This window comes from Balaenoptera physalus (assembly GCF_965194825.1).
Source record: "Balaenoptera physalus genome assembly, chromosome: 2".
In the NCBI taxonomy this organism is placed as follows: Eukaryota; Metazoa; Chordata; class Mammalia; order Artiodactyla; family Balaenopteridae; genus Balaenoptera; species Balaenoptera physalus.
In genome coordinates, this window is record NC_138883.1 from 86,006,308 (window position 1) to 86,031,324 (window position 25,017).

At 37.4% G+C, this 25,017-nt stretch overlaps 1 protein-coding gene across 4 annotated transcripts in view; it reads right to left on the reverse strand.

The window, feature by feature from the left end:
- The window catches only part of ZNF106 (zinc finger protein 106), a 61,370-nt gene that overhangs the window by 25,874 nt on the left and 10,479 nt on the right, over nt 1–25,017 (reverse strand). For 2 of the 4 annotated variants that reach the window (XM_082453058.1, XM_082453060.1), the window contains exons 2-6: nt 20,024–20,109; nt 16,085–16,146; nt 7,859–8,056; nt 2,409–4,589; nt 674–1,307 (exon numbers count right to left, since the gene is read on the reverse strand). In XM_082453058.1, the coding sequence (XP_082309184.1) occupies nt 674–1,307; nt 2,409–4,589; nt 7,859–8,056; nt 16,085–16,146; nt 20,024–20,107 (3,159 nt within the window). In that variant the 5' untranslated portion in view covers nt 20,108–20,109. The remainder of the gene's footprint in view (nt 1–673; nt 1,308–2,408; nt 4,590–7,858; nt 8,057–16,084; nt 16,147–20,023; nt 20,110–25,017) is intronic. The other 2 variants (XM_082453059.1, XM_082453061.1) reach the window with 2 other exon arrangements.

Genomic DNA, 25,017 nt, shown 5'->3' on the forward strand with positions numbered 1-25,017 from the left:
CAATATTAAAGGAAACAGCCCATTTTCTCACAGTGCCAGATTCCAGACTATATTACCACCAGCAACTCTTTCATTTCAGAAAGGGTTAGGCAATATTAACATCACAGGTGCCAAAAGAGAACTATCAGTGAAGTAATGGATTCTAAAAAGACCAGGCTGGGTAACTTAAGTACAAAAGATAGAGTAACAGAGACTAAGACTATGCTCATATAGATGTACTCTCATAGTATAAAACTACCTTAGTGTTAAGCCTAGTAGTCCTGGGTCCGACAAGCATACATGCCCTACAAATGCAACACTAGAGTACCTTTCTTCAGCAGCAGTACAGAATGCATCATGAAAACAGATAAAGTTACAGCTGAAGATGTGGCTCATTCCTTGGTCAGGTGATACAAAGAATCATTGGCTTAGATACTAGTTTTAGAGATGACTTCATATTTTCCTAGTACTATACATTCATATTCAATTACATCTAACTTACTAGAGTTACTCAGTTAAAGAAACCCGTAGGATAAGAATATGAAAGTAAGAGTAAGCTTCAGAAATCTTTTATTCCAGAGTAGGGAGAACCACAACACCAGATACCCAAGAAAAATTAAACAGTTAAGTCTTTCTAATTAAGGCCAAGTCGCCACACGAAATGTTCTACAAAAAGCACAGGAATCATACTCACTCCAGTGGCTCTTCGTTTCTTTCTAATATTCTGGACATCATTTTGTTCAGCACCAGAAGTACAGCTACTGTCTGTGGCTGCATCTGTCAAACTGGAGATTGCAAGGGCTAAGGCTGCATTTGATGATAAAGAGTTTCCTTCTCCATTACTCTCCTGGGCATTGTGATTCTCTGAAAGTGGTGTAGAGCTCTCCTGGCTGTGCAGGTCTGTTGCCAAATGCATCAAAGGTATCGTATGGTCAGATGATAATTGAGCGCTATGTCGCCTTCGAGTAGCAACATTTTCAGCTCTTTCACCTGTTCTTAGGGAGGCAGCTAGAGGTGTCACTTCCTGCTTAAGGCCCATGGTTGTTTTTTGACTCTGTGCAGACCTCAATGAGCTATTAGGTGAAAAAATCTGCTGGGGCTCATTTTCTTTGCCTGTACCTTCCTCACTGAAGAAGCTAAACACAGAAGGAGCCCTGTCCATGATCACACTGCTCTCTGAAAGGCTTCGCTTCCTTGCCAACCCAGGGGACGAAGAAATGGAAACACCTTCCCACTGGAATCCTTCTAGACTGGACAGATCAGGCTCCCCATCCAAATCCAAGACCTCTTGTTCATTTTGAACTAGAGGCACCATTTCGATGCCGAACCTCGAGAAAGAAAGAAAAAGAAAAATAATTAATCAGACATGGTTGGGAGAGGGGGCACCACTTAATATGCCAGACTCTGTTAAGCACTGAGGTTACAAATATAAATAGATGGTTTCTGCCCTCAAGGAGCATTAAGAGTTCTAAACATAAAGTAAGTTAACTCTACTGTAAATATTATAATGTAACAAGTACCAAATTAGATATTTGTATACAGCTATATACAAAAGGAGGGAATAAAAACTGAGGGTTTTATTTAATATGGAGCTCTAAATCAACAATAATAAATACGTAATTTTTAACAGCAAACAAATAAAAAATAAACAAAAATGTTTATTAAGCATTTACAAGCAGCAGACACCATGCTAAGAACTTTAAAATCTCAATGACACAAGTTACAGGAAGAGAAAAGGGGGCACAATAAGTATGTTATTTCGACAAGGATAGAAATTTAAGCCTAGAGGGCTATGTAATTATAAAGCAGGATGATTTTCAAACTTTGCTACTTTCAAAAGTAGCAAACCTATGTTGAATGCTGCTTTACCATTCAGAAAAGTTTAGTGCCTCAACATAAGATGAATAGCCAAAGTATTACACAAGTACTTAGGAGAAAGTATTTTGTGATCACAAATACAATGCCCAGAGCAAATACAGAAGGATAGCCATCCACACTTTCTTACTTAGAACAGTAATGTAATGAACAGAAAGGTAATGAGACAGAAAGGTAATGAGAACAGTTATACCTAAAAGTTGTACCACTCATTAAGATCTATAGATAGATACAGAGCTATAGATTGACTTTTTTTATGCTGTCACTTTATGGCCCCTATCACCAAAGTGCTAGATTTCTAAGTTTTTTCCTTGTCCCTACTTCATTTCTCAGAAGTAGGTGTGCTTCTTTTTAACCTGAATTCCCTGCTAGGAAACATTTTATTCCATTTGTTATAGAGTAGCAGTCACTCTTGGATATTTAAACCAGACATCTACAACGTATATTTTTTGCAAACATTTAATTAAATTTAACAAGGAGAATTCTCTTGACCAGAGTCAAAGGGTAAGTTTAAAAGAAAAAAAGGGAAATGGATACTGAAAAGAGGCACACACCTGGGTAAGCCTTTGCCTAGCTCTTGCTTTTTCTTGGTTACTTGCTGAATGACCTGTTCCCAGTTGACATTTCTCCGAGATGCATTTAGAATCTGCCGAAGGGTTGGCTTGAGCCCAGACTCCTTCTCTGTCTCACTCTTTCGATGACCACTGATATTGCGGATGCGGCGAGCACTGTTGAGGTTTGGCTCAGGAAGGTGTGCTCCAGTTTTGCTCTTCAAGCTAATGTGACGGGTTAGATCTCTCTGGAGTGAGGCAGGAAAGCCAAGCTTACTTAGTTCAGGCAGGAGAGGGCCTGAGGGCTGACCTATATCGTTTTTTTGAAGCTCAGCATCCAAGCTAGTACTCTCAAAGCCTTCTGTTTCATAAGATACATGAGATTTAACAGGGTCATCAACCTGTGCATCTTCTAGAGCGGTTTTCAAATCTAGCAGTAAGTCAGAGTGTGGGCTGGCTACAGATGTCATTTGTAACTCAGATTCTTTCTGGTGAACTGTTGAGTTACATGGGGAAGTGGATGGTTTTCTAGATGTTTTCAGGTTTTGGTCATCCCCCCTTTTCTCATCAGCAGCATGAGTACTGCAGGATAAAACTTCTGTAGTTGCAGAACCCAGGGTTCCAATTTTTGTTCCATTCTTTTCTGCATCAGATATCTCTCCATCACTTTCATCTTCTAATGCGTCTACTTGAAACTCAATCTTCAAAGATCCTTTTTCAGACTCTTCTACATTCCTACTTGCTTTTGCATAATTCCTGGTCCTTTTAGAAGCGCTAAGAAGTGGATTTTGCAATGACTCATTACACTCTAGCACATCTTTGGCTTTTTGTAATGTATCACTTAAATTTTCATCAGGTTCCCTTTGAGTTCCAAATGTACTTTTATGCCCTTTTAAAACACGAGGACCTGAATTTCGCAATTTGGGTACGTAAGAACCCTGATTATCTTCCACAGTGGGTTTGTTCAAGGGGTTTGAGTGTTCTCCAGGAAAAAAAGAATTCGTTTTGGTGTTTTTTGAGGGATTCTTTGAATCTTGCTTTTGAGGAGCTGATTTAGTGACTGGAATTGGAAGGAGTGGGGATTTTAGCAATGGCATCTTATTTAAGGTATGCTCTTGTTCAGGTTTTTCTATAATGGGGCACTCTCTCACTACCTCATAGGAAGCAGTGCAGTCAGAAGTGGCTTTATGATTAAGAGATCTAGTATGTGTTTCTTTTTGTGATTTCAGTGCTGGAGAATTATTTCTTTCATCAATTTGGGGCTCTTGTATTCCTGTGGTTATCAAGCTAAAATCAAAGAGAGGCTTATCTATCGTTTCCAACTTGTTACCAGTGACTTCTTTCACTCCCGATTGTAAATCCAGAGTCTTCTGGGAAGGGTAAGGAGTCCAGCGACGGAGCTTTTCCCTTGCTACACTGCCATTCTTCCCACCAATTCTGGAAGCTAAGGTATCTGTTTGTTTAGTGGTTTGGCTTTCCAGGTGCTCAAAATTGAAGTCAAGTAAGCCTTCTGAAGAAAACTTATCACTTGTAAATCCTTCAGAAGGACCTCTGTATGTGGCGACTGCACCAACTTTGTCATTTTCTTGCCGCTGCCACTTATATCTCTCTTGATTGTATTTGTTTGACTTAGATTTCTTGTTCCATAGCATAGTCATGTCTTCCATTTGACAGTTAGAATTTCTGTTTCTGCTTGGTTGAAATTTGTCTCCGGGGCCACTGTAATTCCAACTATTTGTGCTACGTACACTGGATTTCCAGTTTCCGTTACTGCTGTTCATATGCCGACTGGAAAAGCCACCTGTTCCTTCAGAATGCCAACTGGAATTCCTTCCTGTACCATTATGATTCCAATCTACCATTCCACTATTTGAATGCCAACCACCTCCAGAATTACTATGGTTGTGAAACCAAGTTGAGGAGCCTCCTGTAACACCCTTATGCCAGCCAGAACATCCCCTTGATCCACCACTACTCCTCGAAGAATGTGGGAAGCTGTTTTTCCTCGTATTATTATAGCCATCTTTCTCCCATTTCCGGTCCCGCTGAGGAGGTCCACGATGATGCCATGCTGGCTGACTGTAGCTCTCTCTGTCTTGGTAAGGAATTCGGTCTTCTCGTCTCCGTTGGGATCGCCTGTCATCAGAGTTTATTTCTTGGCTGCTATTGGAAGGTTCATCTTGCCTGGAAGAAAAAGTCTTTCATTAGTGATTTAAAAGAGTTCTGCTGGTCCCTCTACAGGCATAACCCACCAAACTTCCCCTCTGCCTTCCTCCTCTGTTACCTAGAATATGTAACAGAGACTACTTTTATTTCAAATAGTAGGTGCTTTCATATCTTTAAATGATATAAACTTATATTTCACAATTTGTTGATTAGAAACTAATATCTTGTGTCTCCAATCACCCCCAAAATATTAAAAACTTGACACATTTATACTATCTTCCCTCTCCTGCTCCTGTTTTTCTCGGCATATTCTGGGATTTTGTCCCTATCATCCAATTATTATTTTTATATTATACAACTTTTTGAAAATAAGAACAAGTATATTTTGTAGCTATGGTTAGTTATCATAGTTAATACAATTTAAATTCACCTGCTCTTAATACCATGATTTCTTCAATAGTTGGTTCTTTCTGAAAACCCAGATTCTTAACCTATTTTAAATGGTAAGATTTTACTTTGCATAATCACTTTCATTAATGAACACTTTATTAGGTACACATTCAGTGACTGTTAGTGGTAAAAGAAAACTTTTATGTATAGTTCCTCTTCCTGAAGGGCTTATAATCTAGCTAAGGAAATAAGCAGGGTCACAAACAGGAGTAAAATAGCACATAACAAGTAGGACCCACAGTAAGTGCTATAAGGAGCTTCATGAGCTAGAGGTTTTTATAAAGAAGCTACAGCTGTTTCAACTATTCATGTTAGACAAGGAGCTCACAGAAACATAAATAAATTTAAGCAAACATCACAGGAATAGGCGTAAAATCATTTTTCTCTAAAAAGCGCCTATAGTATGCCTAGCTCAGTGCTTAGCATGTGCTATGTGCTCAAAAAATTGAATAATACTACTTAAAATGTATTGAGTACCTACTTATCATAAGCATTTAGTGCTAATCACTTTACATAGATTATCTCATTTAATTTTCACAACTCTGCAGCAAGTAGCATTATTCCTACTTTTTAGATAAGGAAACTGAGGATTAGAGAGGTTAAGTAACTTGCCTAGAGCAAGATAGCTAGTTAGTGTTATGGTAGAGATCTGAACCTTGGTGTCTGACTCTAGAGCTCTTTTTTTTTTTAATTGAAGTGTAGTTGATTTACAATGTTGTGTTAATTTCTACTATACAGCAAAGTGATTCAGTTATACATATATATGTATATATACACAAATATATATATACATTCTCTTTCATATTTTTTTCCATTATGGTTTATCACAGGATACTGAATATAGTTCCCTGTGCTATACAGTAGGACCTTGCTGGTTTATCCATTCTACATATAATAGTTTGCATCTGCTAATCCCAAACTCCCAATCCATCCCTCCCCCACTCCCCCCTCCCCGTTAGCAACCACAAGTCTGTTTAGAGCCCACATTCTTAACCACTAGACCTTGACAGAATAAAAATCTCGAAGTTTCTGCAGTTGGGTTCCCTCCTTAAATTTTAAACTCAGTATTGACTTTAATTGGCTTTAAAAGCTTCGAATGTCTGTAAGATTTTGGACACAAATTGGAATTTCCTCCTTTTTCACATGACGGAATTAAAAGTTAATTTACCTAAAAGTTCAAACATCCACTTACATTATGAATTACAACTATTTCTAAACAGGAGACCCTAAGTCCCCAAGTGACAAGTGTTACTACAGATACTTGGAAGATTTTTGCACCACCATTAACCTAATTGTTTTTTTGTTTCTAGGCAGTATGAAACTTATGACATCCAAGGAGATCACTGACTTGGCTCCACTAATTATGATCCAGAAATGAGGAGAATTGGGCAATAAGTCAGTCACAAAGTAAAATTCCTAGATCATCATGAATTGGCTAGGTCAGGGGGACAATAGCATGCAGCTAAACCCACAGCCCAGAAAGAACAATCTAAACTAAAAAACTCATGAAGGAAAAAAGAAAAAAACCTCATGAAGAAATAAGTAGATGACTTTATAAATAGGTCACCAAAGAGGCATATAAAAATAATCAAAGAATAGTATCTACAACATGAATGTCTAATTTATTGAGAAGCTCTTTTACCCTCTGACTTAATGTTTAATCATTTACACAGATAAGCTAATAGTGGCACAAGAGTGTAACAACAAAAATAGAAGTTAGTCTCCTAGAGGCTCCAACACCCTAAAACAAGAGTAAACTACAGCTATACTGAAAGTAGTGACAATGTCATTTGAAGGATAAGCAACTAAACAATTTAAGAACCATGTTGCTACAGACATTTTAAAACTAAGGAAGTCTCCTTTAAGGACTTGTTCAAAAAACTTTTAGCATATAGAATAAAAACTACTTCTTTTTTATATTCAAACCTCTAACTGAAAACGAAATACAGACCAGGGATAACTAGTATTCAAGAAGGATCTTTAAAATTTTTATAATTTGAAACGTTTTTTACCATGTTCTAGGACTTAAAAAATTACCCCACCTCATAACTGGTTCTATATCTCTTTTACTCATACCTGAAATTTTCTGCTTCATTAATTAAACTCTTCAGACCACATATCAGTAACGTTAAAATACAAAAGGCTAATACCTGAATTATAGATGTAGGTATGAAATTATGTAGTACAAGCTATAAAACTTCTATTGCTGAAATGATCCTGACACTGTCCAATTGAATATAAATTTATTCAATAAATATTTACTGAAGAAATTAATAATAAAGGGATAAATCAAATTTGGTAGAAGCACCATGTTAATTCACATTAGGCAAAACAATTTTTTCCTAAGGGATGAAATAAGAAATGCTATATAACATATTCAAATGAAGCTTATTCACTAATACCTTTCCACTAGAAAATCTGGATACCAAATAAGAATTTATTGGTATCCAAAAAAATTTGGAACTAATAAAAACAGTTCTAAACATAGTTATCAACATGGTAAAATTCAGATACATAGCAGCTATAGCTAGCTTTTAGGTAGGGTCAATACTGAGTTTTTGGTTTTTTTTTTTAAGGAGTTAATACAGTAGTTCAAGAAAGCATTCCATTGCCTTTTATAAATAAGACAGCAACTTCAAGGTAAACTTTAAAATTAAGATAAATAAGTCTGTGGCACAACTTTGTAAATCAACTATATTTCAATAAAAAAATAAAATTTAATTTTAAAAAAAGGTAAGTCTAAATGCTATAGGCTGAAAAGAATGTAAATGGAAAATGTATTCTCTACTACATTCTGTTTCAGATAGGCTTTTTAAAATATCAAAATTATTACTTACCGACTTTGTTCTTTCCTTTGCTTTATTAACTGAACGAGTTCCTTGTCAAAATAATCTTCCTCTTCTTCTTCCTTTCCATCATCTTCTCTTTCCTGGGCATCAACATTATCTTTGTGCAATTGGCCAGAAATGTGCTTTGCATACGCAGAAAGACCCACTTCTGTGACCCCGCACACTCGGCACTCATGACTACTGTCCCTAGGGAAAGAGGGAGATGAGGGACATTCAATTCTCCCCACCGGCATGGCACACTCACAAGATCTGTTATAGTTTCCTCTGAAAGACACTGCACACTTTGGCACAGTGAAAAATTAGTTCTAATCAATTTCAGTGCTCCTTTCATCACTTTTAATAAGTTTGTTCATAAGTTACTTTTGAAATGAATTAAAGATTCTTTTCCAGCAATCAAGAGGCAATACACTTTAGAATAATATAGTTTAGGAGGAGAAATCTTCTTGAATTGCTGTACTTAAAACCTTGCCAGAGGAAACGTGGTGAAAGGGGAGGCAGGGCGGGGGGCTCAGAGCAAACAGAAGTTGCTCCAGAGCACACCCATGGTGCCAGCTGCACTCAGAAAGCCTGGCGACAGCTCTTACATTTAATCTCTGGCTCAAAAACTTTCTCCCAGTGAAAATTAAGGGGTGGAGAAAAGGGTAGGCAGTGTAGCCAATCATAACCTGGTAACTAAATCGGAACAGCTGGAGCTCTGCCTGGAATGTGAAGATTCCGGACCCCAGGGCAAATGATAGTAGTAGTCTCAGCAAACTTTTCTGGTCGGATGATACATGTGATCTACATTCTGCTTCAGAAGGGCTTATTTTAAAGGGAATGGAAAGCATTTCAGTTGTAGGAAGTTAACAGCTGTGCTAGGCAAATGGTTTTTCTCAGGTTTCAGAAAAGAACACCATTTAGAGAGAAGTATAACCAGGTTCTCGGTTAAGAAAGATAATTGGGCAGGCTTTTTCTTCTTTTACTTTACACACTTCATGGTATATCTCATACTTGTCCAGCTTAAGAAGCCAAAGTCTTGAATCAATGTCCAGAGCTGTAGTAGATGAATAATTTAACTGCTTTTTTAGCTTCCTGAGTCCCTTGATTGGCTCAGCGATCTATGCAGTCATTGATGAGAAACACCTGAACACCATGGGCACATGTGTAATAAATGGACAGTAATATCCACTCAATAATCCAAATTGGCTTAACTCTATCATTTGTCTTGGGTTAATACTAGTGATATTTTTGCACTTCCTATGCCATTCTATAAAAACACACATACAAAGACATGCTGTCTTTGATAAGACAGACAGACACAGAAATACATACACAACACTGCTTCATCTTCCCCTCACATATATCCAACAAGACATGGGCAGAATTCACATCAGTTAGCCAGAAGAGACCCTCAAAATTAAGCACCTCATTTACTAGAAAATGGTTTCTGTTACAGATCATCTGAATATTCATTAAAAACAGAAAACTTGGGTTTCCCTGGTGGTGCAGTGGTTGAGAATCTGCCTGCCAATGCAGGGAACACGGGTTCAAGCCCTGGTCTGGGAAGATCCCACATGCCGCGGAGCAACTAGGCCGGTGAGCCACAGTTACTGAGCCTGCACGTCTGGAGCCTGTGCTCCGCAACAAGAGGCCGCGATAGTGAGAGACCCGCGCACCACAATGAAGAATGGCCCCCACTTGCTGCAACTAGAGAAAGCCCTCGCACAGAAACGAAGACCCAACACAGCCAAAAATAAATAAATAAATAAATAAAATTTTAAAAAATAATAAAAGGAACAAGAGTTCATTTAAAAAAAAACAAAAACAAAAACTTACTGAGCAACTACTAAATTCCAGGAAACAAGCTAAGTATATGGTTAATGGTGACAAATTATAAACAAACAATGCCCAGTAAGTAAACAAAACAGTTTTTTACTTTGTGCGAATCATGAAAAGCACCTCAGAAAAACGGAGAAAATTCGTAAGTTTCCATCTTTTTTTTGACTTTGTACCTCAAATGCTCTGGATGCAATATAGTCTTTGACATTAAGATTCATTTTAATGAGTTCTGACCAGATTCCCTGAATTACCCTGAATATCGATAGTTTAATTCCTTCTAATCCTCCAGGAACTTAAATACATTATTTTCACTGAGAGTTTTCAACTGTATTTTACTACAATTATATAGTTAAAGAAAAATAATCCTCAACTTTCTCCAGTTTACCTGGGATATCCACACTCTTCTCTCAAGCAATTAAAATTAAGGTAGTTCATTCAAAGTGAACGTTAACTTGTAACTGAAAGCAAGCCTTTTCTCACAGCAACACAGAGTGAAGTTTAAAATGTATATATAAATAGAAATCTATCCCCAATGGGCAGCATCAGAAGAATCTGAGGACTGTAACAAACTTGGCATACATAATTTACACTATAATAACAACTCAAATCAACTGAATTTTCTGGTTAGAAAATCTTTTGGGCTTTAAACTCTCTACAACTGTGGAAAATGTTTTTAGTCTACTTTTCTACCTAAAAGTTTATAGAACGCTAAACTGTATATTGCAGTACCAGGGACATCATTCTAAAAGGTATTCTTGAATAAAATCCCTGATTTTATCCTTACTTCCAAAACGCAGAGAATTTTTTTCTTTTTATTTTTTGGCTGCGCCGCTTGGCATGCGGGATCTTAGTTCCCTGACCAGGGACGGAACCTGTGGCCGCTGCAGTGGAAGCACGGAGTCCTAACCACTGGACCACCAGGGAATTCCCAAGGAGAATTTTTCATAGGTCCAAACCATCAAAATCCCTCTTTAAAAGACATAATTGGAAAACCACACTGACTTTTTAAAATATTAAGGAATGTAGTATAAAGTAGACAGTAACTAACTCTGTTAAAAATAAATATCCATAATCATAAACCCACATATTTTGCAATTTCCAAAGCACAAGTATATGTTGGACATGTATCAAACACTCAAACACAGATTTTTAAAACATTTTTGCTTTCATTGCAAGAAAGAGTAATAACCATAATGCCGAAGTTACTTGACAGAAAAATACCTCGAGATCCTACCCAGAATGGTCTAGCAATAAGTGCAACATAAAAGTTAACACTAAAAACACAGATTTATCAAAACACAGAAATCCTTAACATTTTTCTTATAAATGAAATCTAGTTTGTTTGTTTGTTTGTTTTTAAAGATAAGCTTTACAAGAAACTTCAAAAAGAGAAAAGAGAGAATCTACATTTATACTGGGAAAGAGCAGGATAGGTCAACCACATCTTGTGAAAATCCAAATGTGTGTGTGTCTGGAGTCAAGCATATTACAATATGCATTCAGGCTCCCAAATAGGGTGTTTGGGAAACCACATGTTCTTTAAAGCTAATAGCAAATTAAATAATATTTGAATGATGCTATTTTCCAATTTTTTATCAATAACCAGTTAAAATACTACTTTGTATAAATATATAAAGTAATTGTTGGGAAAAAAGTACCGGTTTACTTCCTGACTAATAAAGGCAATAATTTTCCTCAGAGCGTTTTAACAGAGGGCCCAAATTAGCTTCATCCTGTTACCACACAATTTCCTCTCATGTGTGAAAGGCAAAGCCTTCAGATATTCTATCCATAAGCTCCTCTTTATTAAGCTTGCTCTAACTATACCACAACAGCTGGCTGATAAATTAAGGTTTGTGCCCTTTTAATGGCATCTATCTGTAGAAACTACTTACAGGCCATACATCTGAACAAGTACATTAGGAAGAAATAGGGAAATGCTCCAGATGTCTACAATCATGAACTAAATAAGTTACTCACTTCTCAATCAAGCTTGCATTCAAAACCTAAAAAAATGCTTACATTTCTTAACCAGATCACAACCAAAAATTATAGTGATACTTAATATCAGAAAGCCAGTAATAAAACATGGAATCCAGAGGAAATAATCACAAACTGAGGATAGGAAGAAAAAAGATAATGACTGATAACTATTTGTCCCTTTGGTACAAACTAGTGATGACTGTTTGTCATGGCAATAAATGTTTCAAGTCAGTAAATGATTTTTAAGATTGTGTTGTTTTTTATAGTTTTGCCAGCTGTTTTTCCTTGCTACCTGCTTGCCTTCTCCCTTATAATCTGTACTGGCCAGGAAACCATACCAAACCTGATAGCACTATATCTAAAATATGAGTAAATTAAGTACCAAAGTGCTCTCCTCTAAATAAAATAAGTTTGGGTGTTAACAGTGACATTAATATTGTCAGTTCAGAGGCTTCCGATGCTTATTCCTTAACTATCTGATTATGCTCCAAATAACTAAAAACTGTAGACAAAATCTCCATGGCACAATTAAGTTGATGAGTGGGAGGAAAGGAGAAACAAATTACAGAACAATACATATATGGCATGTGGTTCAGTTATGGTAGTAAGACAAAACAAAATGTCTGTATATATAAATATAAATCTATGTACACACACAGAAAAGAGGTTTGGATAGGATATACACTAAACTGTTGACTTTCCTCTAAGAGGGGAGTAGGAAGCAGGGGAGGGAGTGAAAGGACCTCTACGTTTTTACTTTTTATGATTCTGTATTGACTATGAACATGAATCTTAAGTTATCAAAATTTGTTTTTTTAATGTTTTAATTAGCTAATGAGTGATCTTTGAATAAAATAAGGCATTAGTCTTAGAACAAAATGAGCTTCTCTCCTAATGACTAGATTTACTAACCTCATTTGTTTTGTTTGATTTTATAATACAGTACAGGTCACTAAGAAGCCCAGAAAAAGGTGAAATCCAGAAAGAAGTATGTTGGAAATGGGATCAAATAATTAAGGTAATCCACATATAGGGAATCAAAGGTTGGCTGTATTTCATAGGTTCCAATGATAATGAGTTAAAGATCATATATACTCAAGGTATTACAAGGGCTCTCCACATTAAATCCGAGTGAACGCCTCTTTTATACTGCTGCTAAGACCTAACCTTCACACAGTAAAGGACTGAGACCATGGAAAATTCCACTAATATGCTAAACAGATGCTGAAAGTTTAATAACATATTAATTTGCCCACACAACCTAAAACTATATTACTTAAAACACAAATAATTACAAATGACTTAGGTTGGCATCTTGATCAAAGCTTGCACAGTAAGTCCCCTACATACGAACGAGTTCCGTTCCGAGAGAGTCCAATTTGTTCGTAAGTCCAACAAAGTTAGCCTAGATACCCAACTAATACAATCAGCTATATAGTACTGTACTGTAATAGGTTTATAATACTTTTCACAGATAATAATACATAAAAAACACAAAAATAAAGAAAACATTTTTAACCTTACAGTATAGTACCTTGAAAAGTACAGTAGTACAGTACACCAGCTGGCATACAGGGGCTGGCATCGAGTGAACAGGCGAGAAGAGTTACTCAGCGGAGGAGGGAGAGGAGGTGGGAGATGGTAGAGCTGAAGGATCGTCAGCAATAGGAGATGGAGGGCAAGCTGCAACTTGCGTTCACTCAGATTTAATGTGGAGAGCCCTTATAATACCTTGAATATATATGATCTTTAACTCATTATCATTGGAAACTATGAAATACAGTCAACCTTTGATTCCCTATATGTGGATTACCTTAATTATTTGATCGTCACACCTGACGGTGACGGCACAGGTGCTGGTTCCTTGCTGGATTCAATTCTATCTACCCTATTGAAAAAACGATCCAGTGATGTCTGACTAGTAGCTCTTTTTTTCTTGTCATAGATAACACGGTAGCACTGGATTGCATTCTGAACGGCCGCTGCAGCCTTCGTGTACCATTCTATGTTAAGGTCCTGTGCCTTAAAAACTAACAGTGCCTCCTCAAATAAAGAAAATCCCCTTGCCATTTCCTGCGTCATGAATCTCTTCGGTTCTTCAGTTACTTCTTCCTCTTGTCTCTCTTCATCCTTTCTCTGGGCCTCCACTTCCACCAGGTCGTCACTAGTAAGCTCTTCGTGTTGCACAGCGAAGAGTTCAATAAAGTTGTCCTCTTGCAGATCAAGCTCCAGCTTCTTGCTGAGGGTCACTAAGTTGCTGAAGACCTCTTTGAACTCCTCATCCACCTTCTCAAATCTACGAAAATCGTGAACAAACTGCAGGCAAAGGTTCTTCCAAACCCCATTCATGGTGACAGCCGTAACCTCATGCCAAGCAAAGTCAGTGTTTTTTATGGCCTTGTAGATGTTATAGTCCTTCCAAAATTGTCACAAGGTTGCTCCTGATTCGTGACTCACCTTTACCGCCTGACGAAAAGTGTGACATAAATAATATTTCTTGAAAGTTGCTACAACTCCCTGGTCCACAGGTTGGATGAGCGACATATATTCAGTGGCAGATGCACTACTTTGACTTTGGGATGAAAGTTGTCCATGAATGGGGGTGGCCTGGAGCATTGTCAAGCAGCAAAAGAATGTTGAATGGGACGTCCTTCTCCAAGCAATATGTCTCTACCTCTGGGATAAAGTGGCGGAAAAACCAGTCCTGGAAAATGGCCTGTGTAATCCAGGCTTCTCTATGTTTTTAAGGGCTCTTGGGTTCTCTGAATGATAAACTAAGAGAGGCTTCAGCTTCATATCACCAGAAGCATTGCCACCAAACAACAGAGTTAGCCTATGCTTTGCTGCTTTATAGCCTGGCATCAACTTTTCCTCCTTACTGACGCAACTTTGGTCTGGCATCTTCTTCCAGTACAGTCCTGTCTCAACCAAATTAAAAATCTACTTGGGTCAATACGTGCCTTCATCAATAATTTCTCGAAGCATTTCAGGAAATTCCCGGGCAGCTACTGTATCTGCACTCGCTGCCTCACCACTTACTTTTACATTGTGAAGGTTGGCTCTAGCCTTGAACCGATGAAACCAGCCATGGTTAACATTAAAAGACACGCCCTCTGATTCTTTGCCGCGTTTCTTCTTCAAGTCTTCATAAAGGCTTTTAGATTTCTCTTGAATCAACATTAAGCTGAGCGGGACTCAACGCTGATGCTGATCCTACATCCGCACATTGAGAAGCTTCTCCATCTCCTCCATCACTTTTCCACGCTTCTTCAGTATTACTGTCGACATCATTGGCCCAGCAGATTTCGCTGTTCCATGATCTTGTCCTTCTTCTTTAGAATCGTGCTGATGGTTGAACAATTCATGTTATAAGAACAAGCGACATCTACCATCTTTTCGACTTGCTCCACTCTCTCAATTATTTTCACTTTGTTTCCATCTTTATCGCTTGGCGCTTCTTAGCAGTACCAGCTACCTCACTGCTGCTTTTAACCTTGCTTCTGGACATCCTGGACTTAAAATAAAAATACTGTACTACTGTACTCTCTATAGTACTTTACAGTAACGCACACAAAAGCACAACCACTTGCAGAGGATGCACGCACATGACAATGTATGCTAGACACATGAACTAACTTAAGTAATTGGACATGGGAACACACATTCCCATCTGTGAAGGTTCACAACTTGAAGGTTCATATGTAGGGGACTTACTGTAACCATTATTCATGGACTAAGGTATAATTCATATTTCTGTTTCCCAAAGTTTCTCTGTTCCATACTGTATCCAAACTTCAAATTCACACATGTCCAAAACATCAAAAGAGGAAACTTAGTTGGGAAAAAAGACACGGGATATACATACATGCTACATTTAATGTCTTAAAGGTACTTATTTGTTAGATTTTCTTTCCTTAAACATCTCAAGCTTCAATTCACAAAATAGCATTCTTAGATACTCAACATTTATACATCTATTTTATTTACACTAATGAGATTCAGTGCTATTTAGGAGACTTTGGACTTTTCAGACTATTCCAGCAACAGTAAAGGTTTATGGCCTGCAATAATTTGAACACTGCTGAGGCAATAATATGAAATGTTCTAGTGGCAAGGCTGCTGTGTAGGAATAAGAAAGCTTACTAATGAGAGAACTAGCTCATCCCCACCCACCTTTGTTGTAATCTATTTGCTAGAGCTGCTGTGAATTCTACACATTTGAGATGCACAAAGAGTTATCCCTTTTGAAGGCAAAAAAAAAATCTATTGTACTTATTATTAATTCCAAAAGATAGTTCTATGCCGTAAGACAACATTCATTTATGAAGGATTACTATAAAATAAGCTGACAAGCACCATCAGCCCTCAGATCCCCCCACATCCAGAAGTTTACGGAAGACAGCCGTCCCATACCTGCCCTTCAGGTTCTCAAGTTCCCTGTGATGCAACATGCTCCGCATGTGTTCGTCCATCTCCTTCAAAATTAAAGAAAGCAGGTTAAACTAAGGGGGATTGCTTTGGGGAAAAAAATTCCTCTGTCCTGTTCAATCAACAATTGGGGCTCAAGCTCCTTGTATCAAAGTAGTGTTTGCAGTTACCATTCTCAATTCAATATTGGAATCAGTTCCTTATTAAGTAACTCTTCAGCTTGTTTTTTGACATATTTCATTTCTAAATAAAGCAATAGTTTAAAAAGACCTATTTAAGTGGCTTTTCAAAAAGTTTTGAAAGTATATTGTATTTAGGAGGCAAAAGACTAAATAATAAACAAATATGTTAAATTCTATCCCAATATAAGGAATTTACTTAAGTTTATTAAAAAAAAAAAACTGCCTGAAATCACATAACTTCTCAACTACTTGGCTACTTTTCACCATACTCTCTTTCCCCACTCAACTGAGAGTTTCTCAAGAGTTAGTTACAACTCTTACCCATGTCTTGGCCAGGGCCTGACATACAGTTACTAATATTTATTGAATGAACAGATGGATACATCAATTCTAGACAGAAGTTACAGATATAACAGAATTATCCTATAGTAGGTCAAAAAATGCCTTGAACACGGCAGTTCAATCACGGCTTCACCTTCACTGCCCACTCCCTTCCCCACACCAATTGATTTGTTTGGTTCCAATGAAAAGTTTGAAAATATATTAGATTCTCCCCTCCCTCCCTCCCACCCTTGGTGGGAAGGAAATAAAATCTGTGGAAAGAGCTTCCACTTATAAGTGCGAGCGTGACACACACGCACACACACCTCAAAAAACTCAAAGTTGCAAATGTCTGTCTCTCTGTCACACAAAGTATATATAGCCAGTATGCCATAATAGAGAATGGCTGTTTACCAATATGATAAAAGGGTTACTACAATTGTTGAGTATTACTATTAACTGTGCCCTGTGCTAAATGCCTCAAACATTTTCTCACTTGAACCATAAAACACTGCTAAGGGAGGATTATTAACATCATCAGGACACAAGGATGCAGAGAAGCTAATTTGTTTATTCACCAAATACCTATCAAGTGCTTCTTAGGTGCCAAGTACAGAGCTAGGCATTGAAGGGATAAGTGTGAAAATATTTAGTCTTGCCCTTTCAGAGTCACAGAGTATCACGTGGTGAAACTAGGACTCAAAACTCTGGCAGATCCAACACCAAAGTCAACATTTCAAACACCATGTCACGTTGCAAGCATCTAGTGCATTGAGATTTTTTTATTATATACAATTCATTTGTCAAAAAGAGTACAACAACCTCTTCTTTAAGTTATCTACACACAGTGTGATACACAGTGTTATGATTCAAAACACTTCCTTTAAACGGCAATTTTACTGAAGATGACCATCATTTCCTTCCTATCTCTACAAATGCTTCATCCGGAAGGGATAGTTTTACATGTGACCCCTTCTAGCTACAACTGATTGGCCATTAACCAGAATGAACATTTATAGAGCGGAAAACTAAGTCGAGTTAGTGACAGGATACAGAATGAAAAAATTCGTGAACAATATACAACACCTGCTCAAATCTCTATGCTTCCTGTTGTTCAGTTTTTGTTTCCCGTTGCTCAGTTTTTCCTTGGATTAGATTTAACATATGCCAAATCTCCTTTTCTTGAGCTAAATTTAAGTGGGTCTGTTTCTTGCAATGAAACTATTCCTAACCAAAAGAGTATTCATTGAAATAGGTTACTCTCTCTGATACAAAAACCAATTCTGTATTCTATTTCAGTTATAAAAAATGTTATCATTCAAAACTAGTTTTAATGTGATTTTTTTTTTTTTTTTCCACATGGCTTGCGGGATCTTAGTTCCCTGACCAGAGATCGAAGTCGTGCCCCCTGCAGGGGAAGCACAGAGTCGTAACCACTGGACCGCGAGGGAATTCCCTTAATGTGACTTTCAATTGTTTAAAATACTTCAATAATCTGTTTCTAAATTTACAATGTGAAATCCTCTTCCATCCTGCTGTACGGAATGAATGCAAATAATGAGACAACTGAGTTTTCAAAATAACTGAGAAAGATCCACAGGCACAGCTCCAAATGCGTACCTGCAGAGTTACCAACCTTCTATTTAGTTCCTTACATCAGTGTTATGTTGTTAAAAGGAGGGGGAAGAAGGGAGAAAAAAAGGATTTGGGGTTGAACAAATTTGGAAAACACTGAGTAACAGAAACAAATTTTAGTATTTTTTAATTCCAGGGCTTCTCAGATTTTCATAAGTTAATAAATAAGCATCAGGATACTCAGGGATGTAATACACAGTCACCCTAGATTCTTTTCTCCTTCACAGTGTATTTGGAGAAACCAAGGTAATACTAGTTTGGGAAGCTAGAGGAAAGCACATCAACATAGGCTGTTCATAGTCTATTTAAAAATAAGTATCTGAGTTTATCCCTTTCAGTTAACCCATTCCGTTAATTTCTTACCCCATATCTTAACACTTAAATCACGCCATTCCCTTGCTTAAAAACCTATAGCTGGCTGTCCCTAAGGCAGGAGTAAACAACCCCAGCCCTTATTTAACTTTGTTGTGACCCATGGAAAAGTATGAAGAGAAGAAACATGTTTTAATCCAGAGTAGAAGAAATGCCGAAAAGACTTCAAGTAGCAAAATTATGAGCTATAACAAGATAGGCCTGCTACCCCACGAAAATCTGACACCACACCTCTGAGTACCCGTCTCACACCTTCTCAATTTCCCATCTCCCTCTAGTCTGAAAGCAGCCATAAGGAATTTTTATTTATTGAAAATTTGAGTAAACCCTGGTCTAAATTTTTTAAATTGGAAGAACAGTTCTTTTACTTTTGTAAAAGGCAGCAAGTATATTTATTACTAAACGTGATTTAAAAATCTCAGCTGATTTTTCCATCACTAACAGAAATCCTAAATAGGAAAAAAAAAAAAATTCTTCACCCCAGCCTATTAGATGGATCACAATCAAACCCCTCAGTCTAGCACTCAACACTGTTTATTAACTATCTTCACTTAAATTACAAATTAAATTGGGGTCCCACTACTCCCAAGATGAAACTGCTTTTATCAGGTAAGCCTTTTTACCGACTCCTAGAACTGTTATACTCCATTCTACCGCTATCCCTTTGTATGCATTTTTCTCCCACCTAAAATCTCTCTTCTCCATTTCTTTTAAGCCATTTTACTCCCAAACATCTTTCAAGGTTTACTCAGACTTTGCTGGCTAATCTCATTCATGATAATCTTCCCAGTTCTCTGAACTTCCAATGACAATCAAGAACATCTTAAAAACACAGAGAAAAAATTCCTCAGTATTTAAGCTAGCAGCACTCTTGGAAAGCAAGAATAAAGGGGAAAAAAAAAAAAAAAAGCAAAATGTGAAACAAACTGCAGCCAATTTCCATAAAGCAAAGGTAAATTCTTTTAGTTCTTAAAAACATGTTTTTCTTTGAGCAACATCCCCACCTTGTGGACGTCTAAGGATATAGTTAGTACCATTGCTGCTGTGCTGCACTTTTCAGAAGCATATGCAGAAAGAGAACTCCGCTACGTATCAATGTTGTTACCTTAGCTAATCAGAAAGTTGTTATAATCTCAACCTGAATTTTAATGTCTTTTCTCTATAACTGGTTACTAACTGAATTTCTCTTTATCATACTGTTTGAGTATCCTCAAATTCCAGGTAGAGGTTTAATAATATAGTTACTGGTTTTATGAGGCAGTAACGAGAAAAAAACCAGTGAAATAAGACTAAGGTTTAGGAAAGAAGCATAAGTAAGATGTTAAAAGCTTTTACCCATCTATAAATTCCATATGTCGTCTCTGAAAAAATGATCAGTCATAAAAGCCTCAGATTCTCCCTCTTCTATTATTACCTTTTTTGAGCTGTACACAATGTGGCACAATATGCATTTTCGTTCTCGTGCCATAGTGACCAGATCTGAAGCACTCAACGTCATACCTGCAATGAGGAAGTAACATTTAGTAACCTTTTCTTCCCAGATGTCTTTTTAGATTCATCTTAACATAGCCCAAAATACAAATCCTGCAACTCCCTCACCTCCACCCTGCTCCCCCAGTCTTCCCATCTTGGTAAAGGAAAATTCCAATTTTCCAGGTACCTAGGGCAAAAACTTTGGGAGTCATCCTTGATCCCTCTTTCTCACCCCATATCCACCCTCATCAGCAAATCCTGCCAGTCCCACCTTGAAGTACATCCGAAATCCAACCACCCCTCACTCCTTAGCATATCTACCATCTCACATGGCACCAGCCTACTGACTTGACTCCCTGTTTCCACTCTTGTCTGTCCTCTCATGGTCTATTCTCAGATTAGCAACCAAAGAGTCTCAGAACAGGATTCTTTTAAAATTTAAGTCAGATCATTTAACTCCTCTGCTCAGAATCTTCCAAAAGAATCCCATCTCACTCATAGAAAATCCAAAGTCCTTTGCCACGGGCTACAAAATCTGTTTCTCTCTCATTCTCTGACTCCATGCCCTATCACTCTCCCTGTATTGCTCCATTCAAGTTACTCTGTCCTCCTTGCTATTCCTTGATCACACCAGGGATTCTCCCACCTTAGGGTTTCTATATTTCCTTTTCTCTCTGCCTGGAATATTCTTCCTTAGGATGTACCTATGGCACAGCAGAGTTGACCCCACATCTCTTATTTCTGGTTTAAGAGCCTTTTCTCTGTGTTACGCTGACATTTAAAATATTTAAATAAATCCTTCAGACAAAAAAAAAAAAAAATGTATTTATGGTTTTCATGGCTCACTCTCTCATGCTGCCTCATCAGGGGGGCCTTCCCTGACCTCCTATAGAATACTGTACTTCCTGCCCTCCATTTCTTCTATCCCCCTTATAACCTGCTTAATTTTTTACTTTTTAATAGTACTGTGGTAGATTGTTTCCATAGATGGCCACAACATTATCTCCCACCCCACGTGCTCTTTTGCAGTGTGACGTTGTCACCACCACCCATCAAAAGGTATAGAGTCTATTTTCCCTCCCTGTGAGCTGTTTTGACCAATAAAATGCAATGGAAGTGACAATGCAATTTCTGAAGCCGGGCCTTAAAAACTTTGCAGCTTCTGCCTTTGCACACTTGGAACACCCCCTCTTAGAACCCAGCCACATGCAGAGGCCAAGGGGAAAACCACGGAGGCCCCAGCTGAGCACCCAAACAACAGCCAGCACCATCTGGCAGCCATGTTGGGCTCCAGGCCCAGCTGCCAGTGACGGATCCCAAGTGGGACCAGTTAAAGAACCATGCAAATGAGCCTTTTTCAACCCACAGAATCGTAAGAAACAAAACAGCTGTTTTGAGCCAGTAAATACTGGGATAGCTTGTTAAGCAGCAAGAAGTATCTGAAACAAGCATCCTTTACTACCTAACACAGTATATATTTGTTATTCTTTGTTTCCCCAATTAAAAATTAAGCTTCACAAGAACAGAGACTCTGTATATTTTGTTCACTAGTACAGGTCTAGCACTGAGAACAGTGTCTGGCATATTGTAGGCACTCCATAATTATTTGTTGAATTGTTCCAAATAGAACTGTCTTAGGTTATTAAATGTAAGACAGAGATAACTGGATAAATACTGAGGTTTGGGTTAAGACCAGAAGGGTCTCTATTCTACAATCCTCTAGCACTACCATACTTTCCTACTGCATCCCTGCAAGGATGCCCTACCTGAAAATTTAATTCCACTCCCCAGGCAAAATTATTTTTCCCTCCACACACACAGCACCAGACTCTAATAGATTTATCTGCTTCCTTGCCTGGGCTTGTTCCTTATGGGACTTAAAATTGTGAGGTATGAAGTTATAAGCTGACCTAATTTAATCTTTAACCCTTAGACAACATGGTGGAAAAACCAATGAGAAAGAAGCCTAAGGTTCTCTACTTCTCTTGTCACTCAGCAGTTTCCTTGCTATTGCAACCCACTCCATACCACTACTAAATGTCTGAAATAATTCTATTCAATAACAAATTACAAAGCACCAAAACAAGATTGTGGGTAAAATTTTGACCATTTGAGGAAGCTGAATGTTAACTAGCTAATAAAACAACGAAATATACCTTTATGGATAGGTATAGTATTATTTATGCTTCTAGTATTACTAACCTATCCTAAATCTCAAAATTAACACAAACCACTCTGGTGCTAAGTGTCAAAGCACAATTATTCTTTTAATTCCCTTATCTCTTAACATTAACTTTAATTACTATTTGCAAGCAGTATTTTGTTATTTCATTCAGCAAGCATTGTTCTAAGAGTTGCAAAATCAGTGATAAAGATGATATATCCAGAAATGTTTTTAATACTACTTCAAATTATTACCCATTAAAGCAAAACAGGAACAAAAAACTTGGAAGCAATGAAGTCAATGAAAAAGTGAGACTTCCTGGCACAAGCAACAGCAGTTGCTGTGGGGTTTTTATATATTTACTCAATTGAAAACTAAGCACTAAAATACCAACTGTGTTTCTATTTAATAAAGCCATCAACTCGTAGTAAATGGATAAAGAAAGTCATATAATAAAAATACTCTTATCAACCTTTTAACCAAAGACTCCCTCTTTTTATTTATTTTTTCTTTTCACGAGCTCCATGTTTCTAATCTGTACATATTAAGTTTCATTTCTGTAAAAATTTTCACTTTCATAAAAAATCAAAAAGTGTAAACTGCTAGCAAAGTATTTAATCAAGAAAGACCTAGTATTTAAAAACACTGAGTTGATATGATTCCAGCTAAAGACAAAAGAACTTTAATTTGTACATCCTTAAACTGGGTAAAAATATAATTTCCATTAAGCTTTCTGAAATACTGAAATTAGCTCACAACCTTCTTTAAAGGTCTTAACAAGGATTAGAAGTCAAGGAAATAGAAACCATCCAACTTTGCAACCTCAAAATGCTTGAGAGGTTACATTATACAAGTCAAGTAAGTGTAAATAAACAATTCAACTACTGCTGTCCTCACTTTAACCACCTTACATATTCCCCCATATCACTTAAATATACCCATTATGAAATCTTTCAAATTTTCCCCAAATAACTGTGAGAAATATCTGTGATATTTCTTAGTCATAAGTCTAAAAAATCCTACAATAAGTACCTTTTCTCAATATCTTAATTACCATCCTATTAATACAATTATCATTCTCATAGGCAAAACCATATTACTGATTCTTTTCTTTCAGATTATCATATTTCGTCACCAAGTCCTGACAGATTTCAATTTTTAAACTGTTATTTACGCTGTACAGTAGAAATTAACATAACACTGTAAATCAACTGTAATTCAATAAAACAAAAAAATTTTTTAAAAAGAGGAAAAACAATTGTTATTTACTCTTCAGTGTGATAAACCTGCATGACCTTATATGTATTCTTCTCCCTTCACCCAACTGCTATACTCACTAATGTTTCCTGCCTTGACTCCTGTTCCCAATAAATGAACAAGTTCTAAATCTAAGCAGTACATCAGAATCACCCACACAGCTTACTAATAAAAAGAAATACAGTTGTGTGGGCAGAGTAGAACTATTGCATTAGTCTCCAGACACCCCATTCTGTACTTCATCATGCTCTGAAGGCTGTTTGATGGTAGGTATGTCTGGTCTCACTGACCTTACCATGAGGAAGGGATCTGTCTTTTCATATACCTATAACACTGGTTACAATAAGCACATAGTACTTAAGATATTTGAACTCTGACATAATTAAAGCCAACTGAGACTCTATATGATAATATACTGTAAAACACTGAAGAAAAAAAGCGTAATTATTGGTTTGTTGGGGTGGGGGAAGTGGTACTCAGATTAGTATCCCTTTTCTGAATTCCACAGGTAACTGGTCCACCTTAATCCTGACAAAAAACTAATGGATTTCTGGTGAGCAAGACAGGGCAACAGAGAGACAGTGTTCAGTGATACAAGTTTTTGTCACTACCCCTAGGTTGCCCAGGTTATGGAACAAAGATACAACTGGCACTTCTGAAAAGTCCTCACTTTGCTGAGTGGGACTCCCCAGAAAGTTTCAAGGCTCCTAGCTAAGGAAGGAGTTTTAGTAGGCTGACAACAGAGGTCAAGAAGTATTTTGGGGCATATGAACCTATAACTGAAACTTTCAAAGGCTTATTCTGGGTACCTGTCCTATTTACTAGGTCTAAATTCTGGCTGGCTCTTGTTTCCTAAGGCAAGTGATTGGTGGTTTCCTGCATCCATCCAGTATCTCTGATGGAGCATAAGTTCATAAGCATTTTACTCACTAGCATTCCTACTTTTTATATTATCTGCCCTAACATAACACTCACCAGGATCATATATGTATGTGTATACACACACACGTGCGCACACACACACACACACACACCACTCTTTATTCTTTATTAGTAAGCATAGGGCTAAAACGAAGACAGGAAGTTAAGGCTGTGACTCAGGAAAAGGGATCAAAAGTCAAGCATCCAACAGATGAAGCTGTTCATATCGCCCATCACCAGGCAAGGAAATGGACAGGGCAGACCACAATCTGATTCCTTACCTCAGAATCAGAACTACGGTCAGGTTCCAATACTTTACTCAATTCTGGAACTTGGAAGCATTATGTCCTAGAGGGAAAAATAACTGAGAAAGAAACTGGGATAACGCCAACTCTAACAAGGTAATAAAAATACTAGCAAAAGTTATCATCATATAACAGAGTAAGTCATAAGCCCAAAGATAGCTTATACAAACACTGTTTTAAAAGTTTAACTGGGTAGCTTGTTGCATTTATTTAACAGTTTAAAAAGTTGGCATTCCTGTATTCAACATATCATTTATATATATTTCCAAGCAACCCCAAAGATCCACA